This window comes from Amblyomma americanum, chromosome 2, assembly GCF_052857255.1.
Source record: "Amblyomma americanum isolate KBUSLIRL-KWMA chromosome 2, ASM5285725v1, whole genome shotgun sequence".
Classification (NCBI taxonomy): Eukaryota; Metazoa; Arthropoda; class Arachnida; order Ixodida; family Ixodidae; genus Amblyomma; species Amblyomma americanum.
Window position 1 is genome coordinate 125,304,214 of NC_135498.1, and position 20,362 is coordinate 125,324,575.

A 20,362-nucleotide genomic window follows, 5' to 3' on the forward strand; every position below is an offset into this window, starting at 1 on the left:
ATGGCACCGTGATGCCGTCGGGCACCACCTGATCGGTACAAACGTTCTTCCCAACATGGTTGGCTACGTGGCTGATGGATGGCACTCCTGCTGTCGCTTTGGAGTCGGAGCGCCGGTTACATCACGGCGTTTTCTTCTGAAAGCAGAAATTTGGGCTAGTGTTTGAATAGTAATGGTTAAAAAAAATGCGCTAACTGGACGGGACAAACTTTGAGCAGCAAGAAACCACACGCGCTGCGGTGTCTGCGGTGGTGGTGGTTTGGGGTTTTTCAGGAAAGGAAATGGCACAGTAACTCTCTCTGCCTTCTTGATGGATACCTCAAACGCGCCGTTAGGCAAAAGAGGAAGGTGGGACTAAAAGAAAGCGGTGGTGTAGCTGAGAGTTCCAGAATAATTTCGACCACCTGGGGATGTTTAACGAGCACTGGCATCGCAACAGCACACGGGCGCCTTTTGCGTTTCGCCTCCACCTAAGCACAGTTACTACGGCTCTAGAGTCTGTCCGGCTCAGTAGCCGAGCGCACTCTGGTGGTTTTGCACACAATATGGTGTGTAGCGGGTGGATGAGAAGTTTCGGCAAGGAGAGAGAAAGAGCGAGTGAGCTCTGGCGAAAAAAAATGGTTCTGAGGAGAGGAAAGGCGCAGCAACAGTGTCACTACTCGGTGGAGACCTCAACGGCGCCGTAAGGGATAGGCGGAAGCTGAAAGTGAAAGGAAGAGAGAAAGAAGCTACATAGTGGAGGACTCCGGAGGAATAGGTTCGGCTAATTTTGTGCATTGACATCGCACAGCACAATGAAGATTTTGGCGTTTCGCCTTCACTCACATTACATGGACATTCCCTCACAAACCAAAACACCTTAAGCGTGAAAATGCGGCCTCGGAACAGTGGCAGGTGCGGCTGACTAGCGTCGCCTTGGATGACGGACGTAGAGGCTTTCCTTGCCAACGCCAATTCGTCAGCCCAAGCCAATGGGGTCTTGGACTGATGTCTCCACCCGCACACGCTCCAATCACTCCTTCTCATAAATAGTTTCTTGCTTGCGTTTCTCCTCCATAGAAACGCGGCCGCGTGGACGGATTCGAATTCAGGGACTCCGGCTCACCCGCCGTGGTGGCTCAGTGGTTAGGGCGCTCGGCTGCTGATCCGGAGTTCCAAGGTTCGAACCCGACCGCGGCAGTTGCGTTTTATGCGTTGCATATTGCAATCACTCAGTTCAGCCCTTGGGCCCGGCCGGGCAGCCACCAAACCACGTGACGTGGCGTCACGACAGCCGGAGGAAAAGCTAGGCCCCAACTCGCGCGGTCGCGCGCGGCCGCAGCCACCACCTGACTCCCGCTCCTCCCGCTAGGGGCGCTGCACTATGATTGACGTCACGGCATATGTATAAAAGAGCTGCGCTCCTTCGCCGGGACAGTCTTATACCCCTGTCACACGGGCATTTCGAGGGCCCTCGAACCGATAGTCTATCGACTCAAAGGCGATCGAGCGCTGCTACACGGGCAGTTTCAATGGCGATCGAGTCAATAGCTTGTCGAGTCAACGGAGCAGCACAGAACTCCATCGAGATATGCAACGCGTTCTTGACGTAACCAAGCTAAGCCTGGCCATTTTTTTGGAGGCAAAACGCTAAGGCGCCCGTGTGCTGTGCGATGTCAGTGCACGTTAAAGATCCCCAGGTGGTTCAAAGTATTCCGGAACCCTCCACTACGCACCTCTTTCTTCCTTTCTTGTTTCACTCCCTCCTTTATCCCTTCCCTTACGGCGCGGCTCAGGTGTCCAACGATATATGAGATAGATACTGCGCCATTTCCGTTCCCCAAAAACCAATTATTATTATTATTAATAGTACTCCGCCTCAGGAGCTGAGCGCCCTAACAACTGAGCCACCGCGGCAGTTCTTTAGCGATAGCGCTTGCGCTGTGCTGTTGCTTTGCGTGTAATGGGTTAGTGAGGAGGATTACAGGAGGGAGGAACGCCTTTGACAGTTTCGGATCAGAGGCACTAGCTTTGAGCTATACGCACCGATGAGCGCAAGCACGCGTAGGACGTAGTTGCAATGTCAGCTGTAATGGTATAAGGGCTCTATGTGATCATGTAGTGCGTGCGATACATTGCTGTAGAATGGTAGTATTAGGTGGAGCCTCAGACTGCGCAATCGCAACGTGCATCGCAAGCATAAAACGCGTCAGTACTCGCGATGAGTGTGGCGTTTTGGTCAAAATAGCGTAAACATCCTATATTTATTTAGCGTTACACGCAGGATAATCTTCATGTGTAGGGCTGGTTTGGTACTGTGAAATACTCGAAACTACAGAAACGCACAAGACGTTACTCCCCCCCCCACCCTCCGCCTTTTTCGATGGGTAAATAACAAAAAATAATGTACAAAAGGGTTGAAAACTGGGCGAGTTGTGGTGCCACAGCACAAAAGAATAAGTTCACATATTCTCTTCACTCATGAAGCATCGTTTTCACTGATCGGCGCATTGAATAATGTACACTTGCTACAGAAGAGATGCATATTGCAATGTTGCCGCAGCGCATTGCAATGTGAACGATGTCCCTACCAATACTCCGTTCTCTCTACCTTTCATGTGCTGGTATTGCTCGGGGCGGCTCCATTCATGCTTTTGCAAATCTTGGAGCCGTTTCCTCTTTGTCTGTCGCAGGCTGCGCCTGCTGCCACGGATGCTGCGGGATGTAAGCCGTCGTGACCTGAGTGTGACGTTGTTGGGCGGCAGGGAGCGCCTCTCCTTTCCCGTGGGCATCTCTCCCACGGCCATGCAGAGGATGGCACACCCGGACGGAGAGGCAGCCACGGCCAAGGGTGAGCATGCGAGACCAACGCGCGTGTGGTGAACACGAGAGGCCGCTGGGTGGTCGGGCATAGTTAGGCGCAGCCAGTGTAGGGAGTACTGGGTAGAAATCGACACTAGCGGAAAGCAAGAGATGTGAGAAATGCAAAGTATTGAGTTAGAACGTATTATATTTCTTGTGGGAAGTTGCTCATTTCGCTTCATTAAAACGAACAGAGTTCCACTTTTTCTGTCTCAGCGTCTACTAACGGCGACGTACATTCTTTCCATTTGCCTCTTTCAATGACAACTAAGAAGAATGGTGCGAAATTGTGCGGCAGATAATAGAAACCTTGTGTTTATATTCCACGGTGCTGTAAAATATTCGAGCGCAAAAGAATGCGATGACATCGTTCCTATTTGCCGTGCAGTACCACGTTTTCTGAGAGGCGCGTTCACATCATTTTCTAGTTTGCTTATGAAAATACTGCGTCGGCTCCCATGAAGTTTCCATGGCATATGTGGGCAAAAGTGTAGTTTCTACGCCTCAGTAATGTAGATATTAAACGTTCATTAAACAGTGAGGAAGCTATCACAGAGTTCATGTAGAACCATACAAAATATGGCTGAATTCATCCGCTTCACACTGACGCCAGACAGGACGCGAAGTTTTGTGTCGTGCAGTGCATTCAGGCATAAAGCTGTTTGCTTTAGTATGCGGGAGAGTCATAATTGCTTGTAGTTAGTGGTAGCAAGATACAATACCATTTCGCAAACGGCCTCAGCCGGTGAACATCGGCGCTGTGGCCCAACAAATATTTAGCTATTTCGAAGAGCTGCATGCACTGGGAGGGTCGATTTGCCTGAAAGCTTTTCGAAAGCGCATGTATTTTAGCCCGATGTCGACAATATTTGTTAGGCACAGCGCGGAGGGTAACTGCGTTTTCGAATATCTAGACATTGATATGGATATTACTTACTGTGGGTGGCACGCCTCGCAATAAATAAGGAGACTAACAGATTGTTAACAGTTCACTTTTAGTATTAACTAAGCTGCCTATTAATTAGCACGTCTGAGCAGCATTCTGAAGCGCTATTCCGCTCATATAGCTTTGCCGAAGAAAGCCCTCTTGCAACCAGCACAACACCCATACCCACCTCCTGTTCCCAATTTAGTACAGTGGAGAAATAGATGTTTTCTCCTCCTCCAACTCAAAAAGCTTATTTTTAGAAATGGCAGAACATCTTAGGTGAACAATTGGTATATTTGCCCCGCCTTAGCAAAGGTGTGCGAACGCGCTTGCGTGACTTTTTTCTTTATTGCATGAAAATGGTGCCCAAACAAACAATGTAAGCATGCTTACGGCTTTCGAGGCGACATTGCCACCATCACCTGTTCATCCATGTTCATTGAAAATGTAAAAAAAAATTATGAACAATTGTAAGAATGATTTTTTTTACTAGTTCCCACCCCTTATGTAATACCCCAGTCATGGGGCCTTTAAGAAAATAAAATTAAATGAAATGATATGAAAACACCAGGCCACCATACCCCTGCACGGCCCCACCTTCCAAAACATCAAATGTCTGGGAGGCACACACATGCATCCAGATGGGGGAGCCAGCTAGGCGGCTCTTCCAGGGCAGCACATACTCCCCGCACCAAAGCGCATTGCTGACGAAACAGATTTCGACGGCCGTTATTATTCGGCGTGGTGGCCTATCATGTGGTTCTTGCAGAGCCCAAGGTCAGAGTTTCGTTTCCCGACTAAATACACCAACTGTCTTTTCAGCACAATTCATTTACTTTATTTGCTCACATGTTCTAATAGCGTTTGAGCCGTGTTTCGACCCTTTAACACCAGTTTTCCACTGTTTTAATGACTTTTCAAATCGGCCGCTCCACGCGTGACGTAGACACTTTTTCGACCAATCCAGATTTTTCGCTCACAACGCCAACAACTACAACGCCAACGCCAAATTTTCCGCCCAGCGGCTTCCTTCACTCTTTCGCTTTAAAAGAGCGCCATCCTATCAAGATGAAATGGAATCGATCAGCACGAGGCTTGTAGTAGGCGTGGCGCGCGCACACTTCACAAATGGGAGCAGGAAATGCGAAATGCCCAGTAATGGTTCCCGAAACCGCCGTGGGTCGATATCTTCTGCCGTTCGAGTTTACGTTCACACTCCGCAATCATGCTGTCACGTAGCGAACAGGAGCGCACGTCGGCTTATTGATCGTGCTCATGAAAAGGCCTTGCAGTTTGCTTTCATGATTTCATTAGCTTAATTCCCACGCGTATACAGTCGCCGCTGCTGTCGAACGGAGCCGCAGTTGTGCGCGGAAACAGCGGCGTGGGTTCTTTGGAACCAAGTCGTAGCAACAGCCATGCATGGTAGAAATTCGTGATAATAAGGGTAAGACACTTGTGCCGAGATATTTCAGACTTTGAGAGCTCTGGGGAATCTGTATGTTAAACCGGACCTGGTGGGCTGCATGTGTTTCACTATATTGGTTTCCCCTGCATTGCACTCGTGCTGCCGGTGCTTGAGTGAGGGCGTCCAAGGTTATAAGGTTATAAGCATTGCACACATGTAAGGCCTATCAAGATGTGCGGAAACAGATGGCACAAGACAGTACGCTGCCGTTTTATATTGATGTTAAAGCGTCATATGGCTCATCAGCAATGAAGCACAGCAACGTTGACAAAGTGGCAGCAAAATGTCATACCGTCAGCGAGACTATGGAGTAGTAATTGGGGGTCTCAGGCAATGATGCAAAGACCTTAGACGAGGGAGTAGCAGTTCGAGATAGGGATAGTTAGTTATAGTGATAGTTGCTGACAGTGGGGGTTTTGGAATTATAAGGAACGTTTCTAAATAATGACGAGGGTCATTAAAGACAATGGGTATGATAAAAGCCTTGATGGTAAAATCCTTTAGGTCAACGGCCTTTAGAGTGAAGGTATCCAAGATAAAGGCCTTTAGGTAAATGACTTCAGGTAAAAGGCTGTCAATGTAAAAGCCTTTAGGTCAAAGGATGCTTTCGCATCCACAGCACACAAGGACCTTCAGTGCCCGCCATAACTTTTGATGCGTGGGCCTGCCTTCATACAGCTCAGAAGCTCTTGCCGTGCACCTGACCTGACATGAGCATTAAGAGCATGGCTCCGAAGAAGTTTACATCTCGACCTCTGTCTTAGCGGATAACCGTGGTAATTGCGCATTTGTGTGGTTAGATCATTTAATACATACTGAAATTTTGGTGATTAGCGTGACTTGCGCTTTTTCATTTCTTCTACTCAGGCAGGTCACCTTTTATATACATTATTTGATGTCAGATCACGGATAAAACGGACTTACACTGACGGCTCAGCCATGTCACCTCCCTCAGCAGCGCATTCCATTACGTATGAACTAAGCACTATTCGGTGCTTAGTTGACGACCAAATTCGATATGTCAGAGGGAGCCAGACATTTGAACCACGTATTTGAAAGCTCAGCTGACTGATACTGACATTTACCAGCGGCTCAGTTAGACATGCAGACCAGTCAGTAAGGCGGGGAACAAGAGCGTAAATCGAACGAAATCTAAACAAAAGTTACACGGTACGGCCGACATTGACCAGTGTTACATAGGAAAATATGCGACGGGAAGCCAGCGTTGTCAGCTACTAAACACGTTATGAATATATTTTGCTCGAGATAGCAATAACCTCTCTGGTATTGTGAGGGCGACCCCTGCGCAAATTTATTTCTGTGGATACCAAGTGCAGTAAAAACGCGCTCACTGACGATAAGACATGGACAACAAGCAAAGGCGCCGCTGAAGCAGGTCCACTGCTCTTAAAAATTGAAAAAAAGAAAGAACGACACCTACTCTCTTGTGTAGTACTGTCACTGCTTGGTTACGCTTGAGCCTGGGCTGAGCAAAACGACCAGAACGCTTCAGGCGTTTTTGACCTGGTTGCCAACAGTCCTAAAATTTGACCTGTACTTCACCGGACCCCAAAAATGAGACTCCACCCATGCATATTCGCTGCGTAAGACTCACAATGGGATTGTGAATGTCGTAGCTTACGTTAAGCTTCTCGGCTTAGTGAGAAGCTCATGTTGCCAGCACTACCAGTCTCTTAATAACACAAAGAGGACATGATTTGTACCGGCCCGACCTACAACGTCGTGAAACGCTATGGGGCCTCTTATGTGGCAGTTGCTAACAACAAGCCTGCACATGAATATTGCTTGGCGCAATCACAGGGTTACTTTAGAGGTCTTTGAGTCAGCAGCCACGAGAATCATTCGTGTTTGACCGAGCTGAAATCGTGGTTTCAGAAATCAAGCTCTGGCCTGTACATAAAGAAACACGCTCTTTTTCATCTCCTCATTTTCAGCATTGATTCTTACTTTTCATCGCCTTCTTATGCAGATGAGCGGGATGGAGAGCCGCGATTGAGGGAGGCTTTTGCTATTTAATGCTTGTTCTGTAGATAAGCCCTCTTTGCCGAAATACAGGACCATCATTTGATATTTTATGTTCTCCGCATGACGGTAGTATACTCGTATCAATCTGCTATGAGCCCTGTGCTGTGCCAGCCATGTCTACTTGAACCGGCAAAATTTCTCCCTGCCTGACTGCAGCCGGCTGAGCGAAGTCTTCTATTTTTTGGTGCACTAAGGAACTTGTCATTGGGGTTCTGCCTGTGTCTTCCAGGTTTTGCCTAGTCTTTGGTGTTTTTTTGGGCTGCTTTATAAAAATAACTGACCTATCTAACGGTCAAGGACATCTCTTGAACTTGATTTCAGCTTGGATATCAGCGCACATGTGTTCTCTATTTAATGTCGCCTTCTTTATGTCTAGCATTTAAGTTTCCTGCAGTAAGGTGTAAATTGTTCACTAAGTTTTGGTCATACGACGCCGAAATCTGAACGTAGGGGAGGAAAAAGGCATGGGGGGGGGGGCGATGGACGGAGGGCTCCAATTTTAGCTTAATATTTGGCCGCACTTTAAAGAAGATATCAACTGGAAACCGCTAACCGCTGCCATGAGATGCGTATCCAATCTGCACCCCGCTCCACATACAGATATACAAAAACTTGTTGTTACGAAAACATTGGCAGCCTCATCGCGGAACAAACACGGCGTGGTTAGTCTTGAAAAAGGAAGCGTCGTTGGTCACAAAATTCGCTGATTGGTTGAGAAAGTGATGATGTCGCCGGATCACGAGATATGACCGAGCGCTGATTTTTCGACAAAGTGTGTGACGTCTTGAGACCGCGCATAATGGCTCAGTTATGTGCGCTGGCAGTTCGGCATGTGCGCTGGTGACGTTACATGGCCAAGCACTGTGGTGGAGTCGGGGCCAGTTGACAGTTGCGATTGGTTGTGTACAGGCGTGTCAATACAGCTCAGCGTGTCAGGTTGGAATGGAGCCAGAATCATCGCCGGGTTTACTTACCGTAGTGGAAAATCCCCTAAAACGGTGAGTGCGGCCACGCAAGTGCATAGCTGAGGATGAAGCATCAGGGGATGCAGAGGCTCAGCGCATGCGGCGAGCAGCAGCGATCGAGGGCGAAGAGTAGACCTAACGGACTTGAGACTTTGAGGCCATCGCATTTTCAGCATGTATTCTTAAAATTTTGAGAAAGTTCTGCACACTTTCGCTCCTACATTATTAAAGCACGGGAAGAATCCGACGAGCAGTAAAGTCAGTTCACTTTAGACCACACATTCACTGAACACGTTTATTTTGCGAACTATATATAACACTCCACATCACTATCAACCAATTGCAGCGGCTCGCGACGCCGGAACCCTGATGATCGTGAGCACCATTGGGACCACGTCTATGGAAGATGTGCAGAAAGCTGCCCCGGATGGTCTCCGGTGGTTCCAGCTTTACGTGTACAGGGATCGTGACGTCACGCGTGGGCTGGTCCGGCGCGCCGAGCAGGCCGGATACTCTGCGTTGGTACTCACCGTGGACACGCCTTACTTTGGCCAAAGGGTAGCGGACGTCAAGAACAACTTTGAACTGCCACCTGGTCTCAAGTGAGTCAATACTCTGCTTTTTCTCCTCAGTCCTGCTCCAGAATTTGACATTCAACAATGAAGCATGAACTATGGTAAATTCAATCCGAGGAGAACAGTGCTGTCAGATATGCGGTTGATTTCGTTTGCTTGTAACATTTAATGTAATTAGGCGATCTAATGGCACTATTTTCTTTCTTCCCGCATGAATGACGCTTGTCAGTAGTGAGAACTTAGGAGGAAAATGTACACAGTGATGCAGTTTAGCTACAAAAATTCAATACAAGTAGGGGGAAGATAGTTCTTCTTTGTAGTGATTTTCGTTATTGATGATACTAGATAAAAAAATTCCCTACTTGGTAGGCCCATCAACTTCCTACTGGTGATTACATCCGGGATGAGATGCAGAAAATATACAGACGATTAAGAGACAGGCAAAGGCAAAAAGTTTTGCGGCCGAGAGAAAAATGTCTAAAATTATGGTTAGTATATATCTTTAGGACTATTTTAGCCGAAAAAATAAACTTTTCATGCCGCCTTGCAAGATTTGTCTTACCGGTAAGTAAACTGTCGTCAGAAAGGAAGCCACAGAGTGTATGAGCATCGTCTTCTGCAGGGAGTTCACAGTATTTGGCGCTCTATCCGATATGTTAAGCATGAGATGTCCAATGGTCTCGTCGGCAGCGCTGTTTATCTCACAAAGTCGTACAAGAAGTGTTGAAGCCGCAGCTGGGCTCAATTTTACTTCGATCTGAAGGAGCTCAAAATTTAGGCTATACGTATCAGAAACCATACCAATGTCAAAGGCTCTTCACTGTGCTGGAGAATTGTGATCAATTAACGAGTAGGGTCACAATGCTCCAAGTTATGATTTTGTTTCTTGATAGCGGTGATCGGTGCCTTTGGAACGACGGTAGTGAAAGAGGTATGCCCAATGATGCTTCAAACAATTTATTCTTGCCTTTCATGTATCTCGTGGATATTCTAGCCAGAGTGCTTAAGAAATGATAAATATTCAAATCTGATAACCTGCTGTCATGCCAGCCCGACTAGCCGAAGACCACTTGCGCATTGCGAAAAGGGTTTCTTACATCGTAACACAGGTCGTAGCCATCTCTGCCAATGTGCATCAGTTGACGGCCGCTTTCTTTCTAGGACTGTATTTCAGGATATCGTGTATGGTGAGGAAGTGAACATCTCCAACTTCGAGAGTATACACGCGTTAAGAAACATCGCTGAGGGCTTACAAACGCTGCAGTGGTTTTTAACCCTTCATGTGACTTAAGAACTGCGTTAGTTCTTCAGTTTAACGTTAAGAAAATCAGTCCTTGCTTGAATTTGATGGGCGAAATTGCCGAAGCTCTATTTCTGCAGCGTTGTGCAGCTGAGAGTAACTCAAGAAAAAACGAGAATGAGAATAGAATTTTAGTGGTAGTTTTATATACGGCATCCAACATATGAAAACACATACCATGAATTCGTCGGTGACGTCTAGGCGGCCTTACTGAACGAATACGTAGGCCAACGGCTCAAAATTACCTTCGGTTAGGTATTATGGGGTGTAACGTCGCAAAGCGACTCAGCCTATGAGGGCCACCGTAGTAGAGGGCTGCGAATAATTTCGACCACCTGGGGTTCTTTACGTGCACTGACATCGCACAGTCCACTGGCTCAATAGTATTTTGCCTAGACCGAAAGGCGAACGCCGCGGCCGGGATCGAACCCGCGTCAAAAATTAAGAGGTACTCGATACTTAAGCTAGCAAATGCCGCTAATGGACTTGCGTACAACATAAGAAACCTTCTTACCTTTTCTGCGGAGAGCGCGAGGAATGATTTCATGCTGAAGCGTGCGCCTTATTAATTTGTCGAGACCTGTACGTGTAATGAGGTCGAAATGATGTATTCATTTCTGAGAGTCTTTTCGCGCCTGCAACATAGCGCACACTGCAAACAAGATCTTCGACGAGGCGAATTATAGGTATAGAATATAATATTGTCTATGCCTGAGTGTCCCAAGGCCACTATAAACCATTCAACATGCGCCATTCTGCTGCCCTCCCACCATTATCTTTGGTAGTTGTCTCAGTGGTATGCAGATGAAACCTCTGGAAGCGTCAATGAGACCTAACGCAGCGCTTCAGCAGACAAAGGAATGGAAAGAGGCGCTCGTTATGACATACATGGCGGAAGTTAACAGTCATCGAAACCAAGGAGCATAGGAGATCTCTATTTTTTAATTTGTTGTTTTTAATTATTGGGAGGTTCATAAAAGCCGAAAAAACAACCACATGGTGCTGGTGGGATCCGAACACACGACCTCCGAATTTCGCGTCCGCTCCTCTACCAGCTGAGCTACGGTAGTGGCTGTGCAATCTTCTGCTTTTTTTTTCGGGGGGGGGGGGTGTTTATGTGCAGTGTAACCGAACCTTGACAGTGTTCAGCAGCGCCACTCTCGCCCAAAGCGGAGGACGTAGTACGCCTTGTATTACAGCCAGCGCCACGTAGAAACGTGGTCGAATGCTGAGGGCGGAAGCCATGTAAGAAACCTCTTATGCACCACCCTCGCGCCGGTGGTTCACGTAGTATTTATTCATGAGATTAATGCCCCGACGGGTGTAACGCTTCCTCTTTTTGCACGCCAATCTACTCGTAATCATGTTTCACGTAGGATGGCGAACTTCAGTGAAGCCGACTTCCAAAATGTGACTGCTGCCAAAGGAGGATCCGGCTTGGCGGAGTATGCGTCCACGCTTTTTGACCCTTCTCTTACTTGGAAAGACCTAGACTGGTTGCAAAGCATCACCCACCTGCCAGTTATAGTCAAGGGAGTTCTGAGAGGTGAGTAGGCTCGAATGTCTCTATCGCCAACGAAGCGACAACACAACAGCCATGATCCAAAGGTTTCCTGCTACAAAAGCTTGCTGAAATATATTGATGTGAGTGTCAGCCAATTTTTTATCTGGTCTATGGCAGAGCTACGAGTAGTGACGCAATGCTTCCTTCTACACTGCTGAGACGCTCATTTCGGAAAAGAAAATGGCTTCGCTATAAGTATGTTGAAGTAATCCGATAGGCTGCACTATGACTTCGCATGGAAGGTGAAGCCAGAGCTTGCGTATGTGGTCGGATGCCGAATTATCAAACCGTCTTACGCGTAAGAGGGCCGAAACTCGTTCATCTCATAACTTCAAGTATTTGGACACTCCTGCGTACAGCAGCAGATTTATTGACAAATCAAGCACCACTCTTACTCGTGGAAAGCTTTGACAATAATGCTTCCTGCTTTTCTGTACCGACCTGAAATCATGTAACAGAAAAAAAACAAAGCATGACCTCTGGAACTTGTCGACGTTAGGTGACAAGATGAGTAGCGCACCCAATGTTCCCGCACTATCCAGTGCTTTGGGTAAGAAAGAAGGGAACGATATTTAGATTACGTGTCTTTGTCTGATTCTTGACCGCGTGTTCTGATATTTCTAGTGATCTTTTTATTGAATACTTCTGAAAACTTCACTTTGCAGTCCTCAGGCTTCCTGTTTTTCTGTACAGACCTGCAATCAAGTAACAGGAAACAAAAAAAACAAACAAAGTATCATGTCTAGAACTTGTCGACGTTAGGTGATAAGATGAGTAGCCCACCCAATATTCCCGCTCTATCCAGTGCTCTGGGTAAGAGAGAAGTGAGCGATATGCAGATACGTGCCTTTTTCTGATGCCTGCCCGCGTGTTCTGATATTTCTAGTGACATTTTTATTGAATACTTCTGAGAACTTCAACTTGCAGTCCTCCAGTCTCAGTCTCCTCGTAACACTGCCAAGTATGCTTAAGACACGCTGTATTTTATGCGATGTGCATGAAGGTACGCGCTAAAAGAATAAAATCGGCTTTTAACGATGGAAACAAGGCTACACATGCAATAAAATAGAACAGTTGTTGCCAGATTTTAGATAGCATATTAGAAGCCGACAGCTGACACCAGATTATTGAATGTGCATCACTGCCTAGCACGAAACCACTATTAATTAACTCAAAAGCACTTCTTGTCTCATGAGAGGCGTGTACAGGACTTGCAAGCAGAGCGTTTCATCAGAACGTGTCCGCACGAGCATGACCATTCGAAAAAAGAAAGTCGTCGGCATTGCGGTTCGAACCCAAGCCCTCTGTGTGCCGGCGGGCACGAAACGCTTACGCCAAGAAGGATCTTTCTTTTATTTACTGCATGAAAGCGCACTCACCCTTAACAAGCTTCAAGCCCATTGGTTCAAGCGTGTTAGAGGGCCACGAAGTGAAAGCGTTGTGGTGTGTACGACGGTAAAGTGTGTTGAGGATGTGTACTGATGTTAGACAAAGATGACTTGCAAAAAAAGTTGATGACATCATCCAAGGGCCACACACGCTAAGTGTCGCGTGACAGCAATGACTTTCAAAAAGTTACCGACGTAATCCAAGGGTCACGTGATAAGTGTAACGTGGCAACAACGACTTGCGAAAGCAATTGGTTGCGTTCAAAAGCAAATGATTTCACATTTCTCCAATGCAGCAGAATGCAGTGCTCTACAATTTTTTTAATATGCAAGATGCTCTGGCCTCCTCATATGCAGAGGAACTTCGTGCGCTCTATATTGCCTAACACCTCAATATTCTTAAAATACTGAGCTGCAGTGAAATGCGCATTTGGCTGATTTTTTTTTTAGTGGCACGGTGGAGCAGAACAAAGAGACTGGACGAAGTATTTCGCTGAAAGGCCAAGGAGTTACGAAATTTCATTCGAAGAGAGGTTTCTACGGACACAAAACTGACAGCGTACAAGATGCTTGTACGGCCTTTACCTGATTACGCATGCGAAATATGGGACCCATATCACAAAAAAGTCTGTCTCTAAGCTTGAGCAGATACAGAGACGGGCGCTACGCTTCATTTTCTCCCGGTATCGACGATTGGATTCAGTGCCCCCTCTCTATGCCCAAGCAGATGTGCCTCTTCTTTCCCACAGACGAAAAGAAAAACGACTAACTCTGTTTTATTGCGTAATAAATGGTTTAGTCTTGGTTAAGAAAGAACAATACATTAACGAAGCAAAGACACGCGTCACTCGTAATAAACATAATAAACACGTCCAGGTAGAAAAAGTTTTTAAAGACTGTTTTAAATACTCTTTTTCTCCTGCCACATCGTCCGATTGGAACAGCCTTCCTAACCACGTTGTGAATGCCCAATCCCGAGAGCAATTTGCTACCCTCATGTGCAAATATTTAACGCAGGAGTGCACATAATTTTTACATTACATTGACTGTATTTTATGAACTGTGTTTGACTGTACTTGCTGTTTTATCGTACTGGCCTGCGTTTATAAATTTTGATGTCGTACCCACTCCTATCTTAGTCCAGCTGGACTGATAGTATGTACAAATAAATAAATAAATAAATAAATAAAAAAATAAATAAAAAAATAAATAAAAAAATAAATAAATAAATAAATAAATAAATAAATAAATAAATAAATAAATAAATAAATAAGATTCAAAATTTCGTTCCGCAGTTGAAGGAAAGACCGAAAGGCACTCTGCATCCTCGGCCAAGGGCTGCTCTATGAAGCGAAATAACCGGGGCTCTGTATGAAATACAAATTCCGTCACGGCGATTCTTTTCTCATTAGCAATGTAAGACATGGGCAAATAGGATATGCCCCTGTAAACACTGTAAACATTGAATAACTAGAAGGCAGCACCTACTTCAAACTTATTGGATATAACACTATATGTGCTTGTGTCTCCGAGACTTACTTTGCACTGATATGACTTTCGAATATACTCTGCCAAGAGAACTGGGCGGGGCCTTTGCACTTAGCAATCCAAACCTATGCGTCAGCGACCTGTGGGAGACATTCAGAGTGAACTTGCTAACACACGAAAGGTGTCCTGCTCATAGTGATCTTTGCTTTTTATTTGGGTGCATACCCACATCACGCCTTGTTTCGGGCTCTTCAGGTGTGCTGTGTTTGAAAGAAAGTTTTGTGTCAGAGGAACAAAGCACACAAATGCCATGTTTTATCTGCCTTCGAAAAGTGCAAGCGTACGAGTAGAAGGCGGAACCTTTGAGACTCGTTGCGTTATCAGCCACCTCATCATTTGACGAGAGTCTGAAACTATAGATGAGGATGAAGCCCGGGCATTAGTGCATCGGGTGCGTGTGCGATGCGGGCACACCATTCTTATTTAAGCTGAGATAAACGCCGAGCTATGTGGGCTCGTGATTCGCCAACGGTGCGAACTTGTTGATTTCAATACCATGTTAAAATGCTAGCTTACTCTTGCTTGCGTCTTCGTGAACAAGAAGGTGTCAAATTAGACAGACATACGATAGATGATAATTGGATCATTGTATGAAAATTGACCAAATGACAGCATGAGAACGCTTTGACCAAAGCATTCGCAATGTTTTTTCCCCCAGCTGACGATGCTATCGAAGCTCTTGATCATGGTGCTGCCGCTATACTGGTCTCCAACCATGGCGCTCGACAGATCGACGGAGAACCTTCAACGGTGGGCATTTTCATTGCACTCACTAATTAGCAGCCCATTCGGGCGCTCTAAAATGATGCCATTGGGCGGCTTTATACCCCCATAAAAATTTCAGGTGTCAGAGGTAATGTTGAGACAATAGGATCGCGTGCTCTGTAGGAATTAGAGGCGATGCTCCAGGAAGAACTACTGCATGCTTGTGAGCATTGCCTCAGGATGTCAAAAACACAGAGCGGTACGCTTGTAAAGAAGGAGTCAGAAATTGAAAGGTGAGCCCAGCACTTCCCTGCACTCCAGAAGTTTTAAGCCATAATGTCATGTATTGGCTGCGCAAAAATGAACGAGAAAAAATGAGGGACGAACAAGGTAAGTCTAGGAGCGCATTTTATAGGATTTGATACGGAATGCAGCGTTTAAATGCCCAAAGTCATCAGATGAATGTAAACGCTGTCATACAAAACTCATATCGCCACGCTGCAATGAGAGTGACGGCATGCTAATATACCTGATATCCGTTTTGCTGTGAACAAAGGCCCGTGTAATTTCCTGTTCCAGCGCGCCCTCACTGTGACTTCAACTTTTTTTAACGAGATTTATTGCCTCAGGATTGCCTCATATTTATTGCGTCAATGGGCGGAGGTGTGATGAAGGATGCAGAAATAATTAAGAAAGGCTAGCTGATTTTATGAAGTCCAGTAGTGAGCGCTGGTATGGTCCCTGCGTCCAAGCAATATAATAAGCAGGGTTGCTCGGCGAAAGACCCGCTACCTTCAGGTGCCAGATCCTTGTAGGCTTTAGAGCTGGGCAGCCCCAGAGTAAGTGGCGAATGTCGGCTTCAATGTCCTCCCGTTTACATATCAGACACCCAGGCCGAGGAAAGAAATTTTTGGCCAAGTTGAACAAGCGAAAGCCGCTTTCCTACTCGCGCACTATTTCCCCAAATGCGCCCATCTCATGAAGGATTAGAGAATATTATTTTCCGCTTCATTGCGCTGCAAGGTTGACTGGCGCTGCTGTCAGGATGTAGTCGCATTCAAAGATGATGATGACGAAAAATGTTTATTTATATAGGTTGCAAAGCGCACAGGAATGGTTTCTTGCTCGTTTATGGCCGAATTTGTGCTTTAGGTATACTTATAATGCCGAGACAGTATTTATTAAGGCGAAAGCCTTTAATAGCTCATACTACCGGTCGAGATTCTGTCCGTTCGTTACATAGCTAACCGGAACTCTTGACAACGGATGTAACGTCATACCGTCCGTCGATTCGTTACGCTCTTCAACTCGATAAGAAAAATATCTCTGTGCACGATTGCATTCGAACCACTATCCTTCTGTTCCGCAGCCGAGCGTGGTAACGAGTACGCTACTCCCTGCCAACGCCTATGTAGTCCTTCTTGTCTAGGACGCCGCAGAGTGTTCTCAGAAAGGTGTCGAATCAGACGGATACCTCCCAAACGTCCTCCAGTGTCTCCAGCATTTAATATTCACAAGAAATTGTGTAATTAATTAACATCTTAAACACACATCACTGATACAGGCAGCTACATCGCGCTATAGGCTTTCGCCTCACCGCACTTTAGGTCAACAAAGTGCCCCCTTATTTCTTATGTTACAGATTGCAAACGGATCAATGATTTATACTTAAACTGTTGTAGCCGATTCAATCAAACGTTTCAAAAGTGTATCATTGAGCGCTAACTATACATTCGTTCCTCACATGCTGGAAGGAGAAAGCAATGCTGCTACAAGCGTGAAGTGTACATTCCACATTCTTTTAAAAGTCTAAAAAAGGACGCCACCATTACGGCAATTCAGCAAGAGCTGTTGCACAGCTAGAGTGCTGTGAGGTCGGAAGTAACAATCACGTCTTGCAGTGTTGACGTTCCAGAGACGCAGACGAGCGCACATAGAGGAATTTCAAGCAAATGTATTGTCTCAGAGGATCCATAACGAAGACGAAACCTAACAAGCAACACTAACAGCGTCGTTCAGTTCAGCTGCTCCCCTGTTTTGCAGCACACAAAGAAGGAAGCCTGTGGGGCTAAGTCGAGTGCCGCGTCCTCACGCAGATCGAATGCCTGCCGGAGGTGGTGCGCGCCGTTGCCGGACGCTGCGAGGTGTACCTGGACGGAGGAGTGCGCTGTGGCACCGACGTGGCCAAGGCGCTGTGCCTTGGAGCACGGGCAGTGTTCGTCGGCAGGCCTGCGCTTTGGGGCTTGGCATACAGGGTACGTGCATGTGCAGATGACACCGCATTCAGTGTGCACTTATTCGATTCAGCTCACTGAGGGTTCACAGCACTGACTTGAGCAAGGAGCTGAGACGGACTCTCTATCCCAAGAGCATCCCCGAAAGTGATGCCGTGGTTCAAGGAACAACACTTTAATTCGACGCCATGTCTTTCACGGATGCTAGGGAAGCTCCACTCCATGGCTTAGAAGGAAACTTTGTTCAGTGTTGACTTCTGTCAAGGACTTCGTATCGGAGACTGGAAATTTGTAGTAATGAGCTTCTCAACACAAATTTAGAGTAGCTAGCAGTGGTGATAAGATGCCGAGACCAGAATTCGAAAGGATGTCTAACTTGAAACCGGTATCTAGACTTAAAAAAAGGTCTTATTATGATCGAGGAAAATCCTTTTCATTCCGGCTGCACTTTGTAATCGCCAAATACGGCTGTGCTGTTTATTTAAATTTTTAGTCCAGATTCAAGCAGTGATGAGGATGTCCTAATATGATGAGCTTGCGGCAGGCAGTTTTAATTTCATTGTCCATTTATTTCCCAGAAAGATAATGGTGGGAAAGATAATGGCTTTTCTACACAGCTTGACAGGACCATAAAGCCACCAATAAGACAGTAGGCGATGACTCATGAAGAACAATTACGCAATATAAAATGCTATATATACTTTAGATGACTAAAAAACAAGCCTAGTAACAATGTAACAAGGTATACAGTAGCAAGTAATACATTGAAGAAGTTGCATATACAGAACAAAGCACGTAAAATCAAATCTGAATTTAAAGAAAGTTATACCGAATGAAGTACGAGACAATTATTTCATTCAGAAGTAAACATTAAAAGGCATATCTGCAGGTACTATGAATAAATTTTTTGTAGCAGTAATATTTTAATCAAAAAGCCGACAGTTGAGTACACACAGTCTTGAAACCTACATTTGCATAATCATAGGTAATGTGTACAATACTAAATCTTATAAATCATTTATTACGAATGTTACAGCTAAATGGATGAGAATTGCTCTTGTAGTTGTTTCAAAGTAGGCTTGGATATGTATTTATTAAGCTTTCTGATTCCATCCCAAATACGAAAAGCAAGAACCACAAAGCAATAGTTCATTAGGCTTCCTCACGCTAACACTGAGGGCCATAGTTGCATTTTTGCAACAACCTCAGCTGTAGATGTCAAATGTTTGCTCTCGTGAAGGCGAATGAAAGACTGGGAGGGTCTCCTTCTGCTCAAACACAAAAATACGATAAATAGTTTTGATAATTTCCTTAAGCGATGGAAGCTCCTGTATTATTATTTGTTTTATCCTTATTTTTTTAGAATTGGTAAGGACATTTTTCTTGTTACCTAAAAAATCATGCATTCTTTAACTACAGCTGCATGGACACAGAAAGAGCCTGCAGTAGCTAGCTGCGCCATAGTAACAAGAGCGAAAAAAAAACGGGCAGCGAAAAGGAACCGACAGGCACACGCTAGACATAAATTGATGTTTGTTGAACACGCAGAGGAAAGAATCACGAATCGCAGTAGCGCATTCGGGAAAAATTCAGTTTTTTAAAGTTCTTCCTTCTCATCCAAGATATCAAGCAATGCAAAAAACACGGAAAATCACAACACGTTGAAGGGCGTGCTTCTTGCCAGTCAGCAAACTCTTTTATCTGGAGAGCTTTTGACAGGCTGCACTTGCACTTGTCCCCAGCGTTATCAACACCATATGCCTCAAATATCTCTCTGTCTGTCTGCTTTCCAAGCAGTTGCAGCTCTCAAGTGCAGTGAGAAAGGTGCGTTCATTTTTCCTCTTTTTTTGCCTTCGTTGTTTACTTTGCACTTGCGGCAAAGGGCAGCTTAATGGACGCTGGCCATCAGAGCTCCTGCATCGGATGGAATGGAGTACGTTGAAATAGAGTGACATTTGCTGTCACCGCATGGTAATATTGGTGTGCTGAGCATTTCTCTCCCTGTCTGTCGCACGGACCTTAATATGAAATGCAGGGCAAGGAAGGTGTGGACCAGGTGCTGGCCATTCTTCGCTCGGAGTTGGACCGCGCCATGGGCCTGCTGGGTGAGTTAACTGCGTTGTGAAAGCGCGACGAAAATCTTTGCTTCCCATTGAGCTTTCGATTTTATCTTTGTCCAGTGCTGCATCTGCTTGCGCGAATTAAATTTTGACTGTTGATATGCAGTCATCAGGACAAAATGATAGCACGAGTACAAGAAGCTTGCCTAGGCGATCTTTACTTCTCTGAAAAATAAGTCTGCACATAAGTGCACGCTAGGAATACAGGGTTACTCCTTGTGATACTGGTAAAAGCAGTTTGCCGGCCCATCTTCATAAATACAAGGATGTACTCTGCATTTCTCGCATATCAATATTGTTCACCGATTGGATGTTGGCATCTTGAAACGGGAGCATTATTTGAGGCACTTTCATTGGAATGTGGTTAACACATTCATACCTTATTTCATCAGAAATGTTAGACGTTCTGTTGGATACAGTAGTAGCAGCGAGTCGACATCTCTTTATCTCCTACGGAGCTTTCTGGTCTTATAAGACTAAGGACGATCAGACGTTTTTACTCTCCAGGTTGCATTTCCGAACTCTTTCCATACTCTTTGCTAGCGAACGACGTGCCAGCCTCAGTTGGAGCGGTAACCTTACATTCCTGACGGCGACCCACGTGGGGACTCTGACAATCACTCGCTAACAGAGCTTTTGCAACACATATCGCAACAAAATTTCGATAACAGCGAGGACAA

General features: G+C 45.7%; 1 protein-coding gene across 3 annotated transcripts in view; it reads left to right on the top strand.

Annotated features, from left to right (window-relative positions):
- Positions 1-20,362, top strand: part of LOC144121798 (2-Hydroxyacid oxidase 1-like) — a 75,319-nt gene that overhangs the window by 14,049 nt on the left and 40,908 nt on the right. For all 3 annotated transcript variants that reach the window (XM_077655195.1, XM_077655196.1, XM_077655197.1), the window contains exons 2-7: positions 2,673-2,830; positions 8,595-8,850; positions 11,500-11,669; positions 15,282-15,373; positions 17,425-17,583; positions 19,598-19,667. In XM_077655195.1, coding sequence (XP_077511321.1) covers positions 2,673-2,830; positions 8,595-8,850; positions 11,500-11,669; positions 15,282-15,373; positions 17,425-17,583; positions 19,598-19,667 — 905 coding nt within the window. The remainder of the gene's footprint in view (positions 1-2,672; positions 2,831-8,594; positions 8,851-11,499; positions 11,670-15,281; positions 15,374-17,424; positions 17,584-19,597; positions 19,668-20,362) is intronic.